The sequence below is a fragment of the Rhipicephalus sanguineus genome, chromosome 6, assembly GCF_013339695.2.
Source record: "Rhipicephalus sanguineus isolate Rsan-2018 chromosome 6, BIME_Rsan_1.4, whole genome shotgun sequence".
NCBI lineage: Eukaryota > Metazoa > Arthropoda > Arachnida > Ixodida > Ixodidae > Rhipicephalus > Rhipicephalus sanguineus.
The window spans coordinates 122332419-122343070 of record NC_051181.1 but is presented as its reverse complement, the minus strand read 5'-3'; the positions used below and the strand labels follow the sequence as shown (position 1 = coordinate 122343070).

The 10652-nt window shown below is 47.6% G+C and overlaps 1 protein-coding gene across 1 annotated transcript; it reads right to left on the bottom strand.

Annotated features, from left to right (window-relative positions):
- LOC119396306 (centrosomal protein of 128 kDa) lies at positions 1-4335 on the bottom strand. Its single transcript, XM_037663461.2, has 2 exons — positions 3966-4335; positions 1-2199 (listed from the first exon to the last, which is right to left on the bottom strand). The coding sequence occupies exons 1-2, from the start codon at positions 4188-4190 to the stop codon at positions 118-120; spliced, it is 2307 nt and encodes a 768-aa protein (XP_037519389.1). The 5' UTR covers positions 4191-4335; the 3' UTR covers positions 1-117.
- Positions 4336-10652: the final 6317 nt, after the last annotated feature.

Here is a 10652-nt window from a genome sequence, read left to right as displayed (position 1 = left end):
GGTTGTAGTGAGTAAGCCTTTATTTTCTTCTCTTGACATGTCCTTACTGGAATGTGACAGGGCACAAGAGTTCTGCATCGTGGTCACTGCACAATTAGAACACTTGATGTGGAATGCTCAGTCCTCAGCGCTCTTCAATCGTTCCTCTACAGTCTTCTTTAAACTGGCAAAGTTTGTCTTGAACTCCTGGTAATCCTTCATGTCTTTTTTCATCGCATCAACTGACTTTCGCAGCTCTTCAAAGTGCTTCACCTTTTCATGTATTGATGCAGTTGATTCTTTCATTGTCTGCATACTGGCTTTGAGGGTCTTCAAGTCTTTAACTACATCTGCAAGGCCTTCTTGCTTGGCACCGCTTTTTGTAGACAATGTGTCTTTCAGGTCATTCAACAGTTGGACATCCTTCTTTACCTCAGCGATAGTTGCTTTTACTTCTGCCAGTTCCTTAAACTTTTCTGAAGCTTCAAGCTTTTCTGACACAGTAGCTCCAATGCTTGCCTGCAACTCTTCAGTCTTTCTAATGAAGCGCTTGTTTAGTGTCTGCAAGCTGTTTTGCAACCTCTGAATACTCTCGTTTACTGTCTGCATGGAAGACAGCTGTGTGGTTGCCTCTTCCAATTTCTTGGCTGTGTCCTTGTTCATTACTTCGCTTTGTTCAAGTTTATCAATCTTCTCACGGATTTTGTCAAGCTCTACTGACAGAACATTAATACGCAGAAATCCATCCTTTGTTTCTTGCAGGGATTCTTCTATGGCATCGAAGTCCTCGAATTTCATCTTTAGGTTTGAGACTTCAGCAACTACTTCATCAAGTCCAACTTTATCCTTTGTATCATCTGAAGTGCTCTTCAGATGATCGATGTCGGTGCCAATTTTCTGCATTTTCTCTTGTATCAGTTTGACCTCCGCCCTGTACCCTTCAAGCTCGGTGCGGTATTCCCGTGTCAGCGCAGGATTGCTCCTGGCAAAGTCCCCAGCCTCCTTCACTACTGCCTTCAGCCCAGTTAAATCTGATGATATTCCTTCAACCTTGTCATTAAGTGCACTATATTTTCCCAGATCATCCTTGATGGTGCTTAGTTCATTGACAACTTGCTCCATATCCTTAAGCTTGACCGTTGACTTTAGTTCATCAATTACTTCCACACATTTCTTAAGCATCTCCACTTGTTGGGTAAATGCTTTCTTCTTGTCGCCAGAGCTTCCTGTAATGTCGCCCAGCAAGGTCTGTTCGAAGTCTGAGACAAATTCCATCACATGCTTCATGTCCTGAATAGCAGCAATTGAGGTCTTCATCTCAGTCACCGTGGTACTCAGGTTCGCATATGCGTCCACGCTTTCCTTCAGTGATTCCACATGCTGAACAATATCTCCAATCCTCATTTCCATGGTCTCCTTCAGTGCTCCAAGGTCCTCAATGCTTGCTCCGTAAAGCCTCATCTCTTCCTTAATGGCATCGAATTCATCAGTCACATCCACCATGTTGTCCTTCATTTGACTGCGCAAGCCAGAAATGCCATTGACAATCATACTGTAATCTCCTTTCTCATTCTTCATCTTCTGCAATTCCTTCTTAAAGATGTCTAGCTCCCGGGCAGTCTCATCCTTGAGTGCCTGCATCCTGGTGGCCATCTTGCGTACGTCTTCATGCACTTTGTTCACCTTCTGCTGCAGCGTGGCGACTTCATCAAGCCATGGTGCTTGTTGCATGACGACAGGTGCCGCTTGGAGGTGCTGAGTCATCATTGCCTGTGGTGTCATCGACATCGGTTGCATGACCATCTGTGGCGGCATTGCTTGAGCCTGCATGACCTGAGGCGGTGCAGTTTGCGCTACCTGGCCCTGCATTTGTCCCATAGTCGTCGTCTGCTCACCCATGGATTTCGGTGGTGCTGTGCGCATCGTGGCTACTGCTGGCTGGGCAGCTGGTGCTGCGGCGGCTCGCTTGCTGTTTTCGGACTTGGGAATGCGGGAACAGTCCTTGCGTGCGTGGCCAGGCACCTCGTGAAGCTTGATCTTCTTGCCGCACATCTGGCACTGGACGGCCTGGAACTCGCACTGCTTGAGGTGATCCTTCATGCCCCGCAGTGTGTCCAGAAGGCGGCACCCATTGCGACGGTTCACACATGCCACGCGAAGCGACAGTAGCAGCTCGGTGTTGTTCCGCTCGAATTTGGCCTTGCTGGTAGAGGTCTCCACCTGGGTCCAATAAAGTGTAGTTGACATCAGCTATGCATCCACATCACGGTGTGCAAACCCACGCATAGTGGACAAAAGAACTTGCGTGCACTAGGTTGAAGGTAGATAAGTAGCTTACTCGGAATTGATGATAAATAGTCATAGAGGGGATGTATGATGCTACAAATGGGCATCGTAGGTTTCTTAGTATGCACCCATATACTGACCCACAATTTTTTCCATTTACACATCAAAGCAGTACAACAAATGTATTGAGATACTGCTGATCCTACAAGAGCCATCGGTGTTTAAAATTTCTAGTTAGTGTCTTGTCAGTTTACATGGTGGCTTTGGAAAGTCGGACGCTCCTTACCAGACCTCATGGCAAATTTTGTTTGTACACTGCAAGTTGCATGTTGCCGTCTGCAGGTAGATTTTTTAAAATTGGGTTGTTATTAGACAAACTAAAAAAGGTAAAGTGCACTGTTACCTCGGCGCCGGAAAGCGAGCTTCGCTGCTAAAGCAGACCCTCTTCCGCTTTGGCTAGCGTCTTCGAGCACTGCGTACTCCCAACTTGCTGAAGGCGAGGATGCGCGTCATATTCACTTAACGGACCCGCCGCCTTTTATTGCGACAGCAGTTATATGGGCACACCAAGCACATTCTTGCCGTCGCCGTGATGTTCCGTGTAATGTCCAAATCGCTAACATTGCCCCGCGCGTCGTATGTGCGAGTGAAAGCGCTGCCGACGATCGCGACTCAAGCAGAGATTAAACGAGTCGGCCATCACCGTCGCGTAGAGATGGGAGCCCGGTGGTCGGAAGGGGGGGGGGTGTTGCTGTGTGCCTCCGGCAAGAAATGTGTACGATGACCGGCCGGGCGTGGTCGCGCGCGTATCTTGAGAGGGGATCAGCGGATGGCTTATACTTTTGTACGTGTTGCGCTCTCGTCGCAAAATTTGCGTTGAATTGAACTTATACCTTAACAAGCGCAAAGCCACAATCGCACAGGACAGAGACACGTAAACAGGACTAGCGCTCGTCCTGTTTACGTGTCTCTTGTGTGATTGTGGCTATGCGCTTGTCAGGGGCGTAGCCAGAAATTTTTTTCGGGGGGGGGGTTCAACCATACTTTATGTATGTTCGTGCGTGCGTTTGTATGTGTGCGTGCCTATATACGCAAGCAAAACTGAAAAATTTCGGGGGGGTTTGAACCCCCCCAACCCCCCCCCCCCCTTGGCTACGCCCCTGGCGCTTGTTAAGATTGTAAGTTCAGTTACCAACAACTAGCCCAAATTTCTGTGTTGTATAAGCCTACATGCATAGGCATAAACAGTGCGAATTGTTGCTTTTATAACTCAATGTTTTGTTGAATGATCGATCTGCTCAATGAAGTTTTATGCCATAGTAACAAAGTTTGGCCAAATCCGCGTGCGAGAAGTGCACTGAACCGCCATACTGGCAAGTCTGTACACTGTCACCAGAGTTCCCTATAATGAGAATCAACAGACAAGCCGAAAAAAAAGTATAGAGGACGTTATTTTGTAGTAACTATGATAATTATGTAGTAATTATGATAGTACTTCCAGTTTTACAAAAATATGATTACTATAACGTCACCTAGCTATGCTTTCCTTGGCTTGATGTCTGTTGGTTCGCATTAAGGTTGTTTCTATTAGAAAACAGACAAGTCCTTAAAATTCCCCTTCATTCGTTCAGAGTTCCCTCTAGTAATTTGTGTAGGAGACCCAACGGCGCTGATGAACCTTGGCACGCGCTATTCCGCACCTTGTCAATGGGGCAGACGATGCTGGGGCCCTCTCCCTGGTCGCGGAAGCAGAAGCTGCAGAGAACATGCTGGCAGCCGACGGTGGCCGTGCTGGCCGAGACGACGCCGCACAGCGAGCACAGGCGTATCTCGCGCGAGAAGGTGAGGAACTCGACCTGCGTCCAGTCGGGGATGCCTAGGTCGTCGAAGCCGACCAGCAACCGCTTCTCGGACAGGCTGGCCATGGACGGACCGGACCAGGCGTAGCGGGGACGTTGGCCCACTTTGCGCGCGGTCAGCGTGGCGGACGGGGCTCCCGCGGCTCCACGTCGAGCCAACGTTCCTGCAAGGGCGCGAGCGGCCCGTTCGTGCCGTGCGCTACGCCGCTGGCCGCTGCCGGCACGCTGTAGCACGCGGCATGCCGTCGATGATGATGGCAAGCAAATGACCACGGCGGTAGAGTTACTGTATATGCTACCTTTAGGTAGCTAAAGGAGCTATATACAGTAACTCTATACAGCGGGGGTAGCATGCGGCATGCCGTCGATGATGATGATGGCAGGCAAATGAGCACGGGGATGGGGGGTGGGGTGTTGAACGATGTGCGACACGGATGTGTTCATATACGTGTGACACATCTTTTGTGTTGCAAATTATGTTCTGCCTAAGAACAACCTTTCGAATTACGCAAGACGCGGGTTCGATCCCGTGGCCGGGACGGTCGCATTCGATGGAGGCGAAATGCTAGACGCCGTGTGTAGTTGTCCTCTGGTCATGGCTCATACTCATTGCAGGGGATTGGCCTAGTAGTGGGTGGATTTTTCCATTATGTTCTATAGGGTAACATTCATGCTGTAGGTAATTGATATATTGTGCTGTGCGAGGTCAGTGCACGTTAAGGAACGTTAAGGTGGTCGAAATTATCCGTAGCCCTCCACTACGGCGTGCCTCATAATCACAGCGTGGTTTTGGCACGTAAAACCCCACCAATTATTATAACCTTTCAAATTCATAAACGGAAGAAAATTCCTGAGATAACTAAGCACTTATGAGTTGTGAATGCTGAAGGAGGTCGCGGGTTCGATCCCGGCCGCGGCGGTCGCATTTCGATGGATGCGAAATGGTAGAGGCCCGTGTACTTAGATTTAGGTGCACGTTAAAGAACACCAGATGGTCGAAATTTCCGGAGCCCTCCACTACGGCGTCTCTCATAATCATATCGTGGTTTTGGGACGTTAAACCCCAGATATTATTATTATTATTATTGAATGCTGAAGGATTAATTAATGTGTATAATTGAACGCCTGAGCCTGCAAGGTGCAGTAGCTTGCAGTGCCAGAGCCGCATGCATGCCAGCGGACCACCGACGTCCTGCGCGACGAGAGACCAAGAAAGCAGCAGCACCCACCAAGGCCGATAGTGATTCTTGAAGAAAAGGTAAGGAGATTGGGTTTGGAGCGCACGGTAAGTGTCTCTTCACTGAAACACTGACAGGAATGAGAAGTAACGGCGTAGTCAGAGTCGCAGGCGCGCGCAGCAGCTAACACGGACATGGACCGCGCACAATCGCCTCCTAGGTGGCAAGTCTGTGCACTCTGCTTCCTCGAATCATGCTACTTGGACCAAAATTTGCATTGCCAAGCCCGGAGTGACGGAAGCGAAGGATAAATTTTTTGTGTGTTTAGCGTAATGTCATGAAGCAGAGTGCACAGGTATCCCATCCGAGAGGCGCTGGTTTGGCTCAGTGGGTAAGACACTCGGGTTTTAAGCGTCCCAGATAGAGTTACTGCATATGCTGAAGGTAGCATATACAGTAACTCTAGTCCCAGAGACCTTGCAACACCTCCTCTGTGCATGCCCAACCCTGGCCCAGGAACGCTGGGACGTCATTACCGCCTACAGGCAACAGCACCTAGACAAGAGAAGACCAGAGCGCTCCGCAGCGACGTTATCACTATACGTCACGCGGAGAGGGCCACCGCAAGCGGCCTCTTTGCTGCAAACCTCAAGGACGATGTTCCCGGCACGTCCGCACATCCAAGCGTTGCTCAGCCGGCTGGAGTTCGTGGAGACGACCGGGATCACCATTCACCCTTGACCATCGACCTCCCGCCGGCTCTTGCCATCGCCGTAGGCCGCCACCGCCGACCCTATTTTGTTTGTTTGTTTGGTTCCCATCAAGATGGCACATACCTATGGACTTGGTCATATGAGCATTTATGCGTTAACGTGGAGAATGCACAATTAATAAAGAGAAATAAAGGAAGTAAGGGAAATAAAATATTTTGAAGAAAACCAGCCACTGTTGTGCTGTGGCGGAATCAGACCAGACAGCTGTATTAATAAACTGACCAGAATAAGTACTATCTCCATTCTTTCTGCCTTTCCCTACAACGATGCGCCATGTTTCCACGTGGGCTGCACCTCGGAATGTTCCGTGACATTTTAATAAAATTCGTTGTGTATAAATTTCTGTCAAAAAAGGTAAGTCTTAGGAAATTCAGTATTTTTCGGTCACGGAATATTTCGTCACATTTCATTAAAATTGGTTGTGGGCGAATTTCTGGCAAAAATGGCAAGCCTTTGTTAATGTATTTTTTCGACCTCGGAATGGTTCCTCAAATTTCATTAAACTTTGCTGTGGGTGAATTTCTGGCACTCAAGGTAAGCATATATAGCTTTGGAAATCTTATTTTTGCGGTCTGTGAACGTTTCGTCAGATTTAACAAAAGTTAGTTGTCGGTGAATGTTGGCTTTGGAAATCCAATATCTTTTTGGTCTAGCAATTAAAATTGCTGGCGGGTGAATTTCAGGCAAAAAATGGTAAGCCTTTGGAAATCTAGTATTGTTCGGTGCAGGAGTGTTCCGTCAAATTCCAATAAAATTGTTTATGGGTGAATTTCTGGCAAGAAAAGGTACAGCCTTTGGTAATCATGGAGTATTATTTGTAGCGTCTGTCAGCGTCTTGAACGGCCCAACGACAGGTCCATGTCGCCTTCATGAAAACGCGTGTTGGGCATTAAATTTTCGCAAAGGCGGACATTATACCTACGATGCTTCATGTCAGCTTTAGGCCTACGTGTTGTTCTAAAGAGGGTTTCTATAATAACCACCAGTAAATATTGAAAGAACCGTCACAAAAAGTGTTATTTTACCTTTTTTTTAATCGCCGGTAAAACGCATTCACATGCTTTAGTTACATTCGTACCTTGCGGGCGTTTGTGTTTAGCCCAGTGGGTACCACACTCGCATTCGTAGCGAGAAACCGAAGTTCGAATCCCAACCATGCGAAAGCAGTTTTTTTTTTTACTTCTTTACAGCGAAAATTGCGTTACGTGACAGAGGGACGTACGGACTGGCAGTTTTCCAGTTGAATCGGCAAAGAAGTGCTTGCGCATAAAAAGGTATCCTCCTTACTATAAAAATAGTTTGTATCGCCAGTACAACACATTCATATGATCCAGATATATACACCTTCTGCAACTGCGGTTGTTTGTCGCAGTGGTTAAGACACCCGGCTTCTAAGTGTGAGGTCGCAGGTTCGAAACCCGGCACCGTGAAGAAAATTTATTTTGTATTATGCATATTTATTTATAATTCGTCTTACATGACCGAGGGATGGACGGACAGGCATTGTTTTTTCGTTGAGTCGGCAAAAGCTTAGCCACTTTAAAAATTTACCCCATCGTGCTCGATTCTTTCTATATGTAGCAGCATCGAAACTAACTCCCAGATGGACTGGCTGTTTTCGCTAAAAATAGCATAACTACATCGTAAAACCACAAACATTGCCTCAATCCTCAGCCGGTACGTCGCTCTGGCGAAAAAAAAAAAGTATGTCGTATTTTCAGCAACGGGCGGCACCCTTTTCACTATAATCGCGACAGGAAGTTGGCTCCCCCACAACGCAGACCGTGGGAAAATGTTTCGGGCCGTTTCAGACACCTGCGGAACGAAAACTACGCATAGTGGCTCAATCGCTTCAAGGTGTGACGTCAGACAAAAGTTGAGCCTTATCATGGGTGATAAGGGCCTAAACTTTTTCGACCGCTTTTAGCTCGGAAGGACGCTCAGACGGCCCTTCGCTGCAACGTGTGACGTCAGACAAAAGTTGAGCCTTATCGTGGGTGATAAGGGCCCCAACTTTTTCGACTGCTTTTCGAGATGTGTTGCGGTGAAGCCAACGCATCAGGGGAAGGCTTTAGCTCGGAATGAGGCCCAGATGGCCCTTCGCTGCATGGTGTGACGTCAGACAAAAGTTGAGCCTTATCATGGTTGATAAGGGCCTAAACTTTTTCGACTGCTTTTAGCTCGTAAAGACGCTCAGGTGGCCCTTCGCTATAAGGTGTGACGTCAGACAAAAGTTAAGCCTTATCGTGGGTGATAAGGGCCCCAACTTTTTCGACTGCTTTTCGAGATGTGTTGCGGTGAAGCCAACGCATCAGGGGAAGGCTTTAGCTCGGAATGACGCCCAGATGGCCCTTCGCTGCATGGTGTGACGTCAGACAAAAGTTGAGCCTTATCATGGGTGATAAGGGCCTAAACTTTTTCGACTGCTTTTAGCTCGTAAAGACGCTCAGGTGGCCCTTCGCTCTAAGGTGTGACGTCAGACAAAAGTTGAGCCTTATCGTGGGTGATAAGGGCCCCAACTTTTTCGACTGCTTTTCGAGATGTGTTGCGGTGAAGCCAACGCATCAGGGGAAGGCTTTAGCTCGGAATGACGCCCAGATGGCCCTTCGCTGCATGGTGTGACGTCAGACAAAAGTTGAGCCTTATCATGGGTGATAAGGGCCTAAACTTTTTCGACTGCTTTTAGCTCGTAAAGACGCTCAGATGGCCCTTCGCTCTAAGGTGTGACGTCAGACAAAAGTTGAGCCTTATCGTGGGTGATAAGGGCCTCAACATTTTCGACTGCTTTTAGCTCGTAAAGACGCTCAGATGGCCCTTCGCTGCAACGTGTGACGTCAGACAAAAGTTGAGCCTTATCGTGGGTGATAAGGGCCCCAACTTTTTCGACTGCTTTTCGAGATGTGTTGCGGTGAAGCCAACGCATCAGGGGAAGGCTTTAGCTCGGAATGACGCCCAGATGGCCCTTCGCTGCATGGTGTGACGTCAGACAAAAGTTGAGCCTTATCATGGGTGATAAGGGCCTAAACTTTTTCGACTGCTTTTAGCTCGTAAAGACGCTCAGATGGCCCTTCGCTCTAAGGTGTGACGTCAGACAAAAGTTGAGCCTTATCGTGGGTGATAAGGGCCTCAACTTTTTCGACTGCTTTTAGCTCGTAAAGACGCTCAGATGGCCCTTCGCTGCAAGGTGTGACGTCAGACAAAAGTTGAGCCTTATCATGGGTGATAAGGGCCTCAACTTTTTCGACTGCTTTTAGCTCGTAAAGACGCTCAGATGGCCCTTCGCTCTAAGGTGTGACGTCAGACAAAAGTTGAGCCTTATCGTGGGTGATAAGGGCCTAAACTTTTTTTATCGCTTTTAGCTCGTAAAGACGCTCAGATGGCCCTTCGCTCCAAGGTGTGACGTCAGACAAAAGTTGTACCTCATCGTGGGTGACAAGGGCCTCAACTTTTTCGACTGCTTTGCGACATCTGTTGCGGTGAAGCCAACGCATCAGGAGAATTTTTAGCAGTGAAGGCTAACAGTATGGGGAGGATTACTTCATTGAAAGAATTGGGCTCATTATCGCATAGGTGCGTTACGCTGAAGACATTAAGTGACGGTTTGTCGGTCTTTTTTTTACGTACTTTTGCCGTTTATAGCGTCAGCAAACAGTACACCTTGCAGGTAGTTTTGATGCGGCTCCATATAAAGAAAATCGAATATTCTGGGGTTTTGAAGTGCGTAAGCATTTCTATACCTACTCAACGAGAAGCTTATACGTCCGTCTGCACGTCCATCCCTCTGTCACAGTATACTTATAAAAAATTAAAGAAAAGAAAATAAGCTTCCTCCGCAAGACCGGATTCGAACCTACGTCCTCACACTCATAAACCGAGTGCTTTATCGAATGGGTCAAACACCCGCGCTTACAGAAGGTAAATATATCTGAACCATACAAGTGTGTTGTACTTGCGATATAAAAAAAAAAAAACAACTTTTAATGCGCAGGCATTTCTATGCCGACTCAACTTGAAAACTCCGCAGTTGTTTCATGTAACACGATAACCGCTACAAATCATTACATAACATGAGGTACGTCGGGGGTGGTGGGTTTCGAACCCAGAACCTCACGCTCCGAAGACGAGTGTCTTACCGATTGGGCTACATGGCCAGGCTGACGGTTGCACCTGAACCACGCCAATGCGTTGTGCGCAACGTAAAAAAAAAAAAAAAACTCTCTCTATGAAGGCTTCGTTGAATACTGTGGTAGTTCAATAAAAACCCTCCCTAGTGCAAGATGTCAAGCCGACAAGAAAGAAACTGTAAACGTTAGGAAGAGTTAAACTTCGCGAAAATTTAATGCGAAACTAACGTTTAGGTGGTCACGGGACACTACATTTCGAAATGTTATAGGCTTACCCCTCCCCCCCCCCCCCTTTTTTTTTACGGGAAATTCATCCTCAACCAATTTTGATGAAATGTGGCCGAACATTCTGAGACCGAAGAATACTAGCCTTTTTTGCGCGGAATTAACCCACAGCCAATTTTAAGGAAATTTGATGAAACATTCTGAGACCGCAGGATACCATATTTCCAA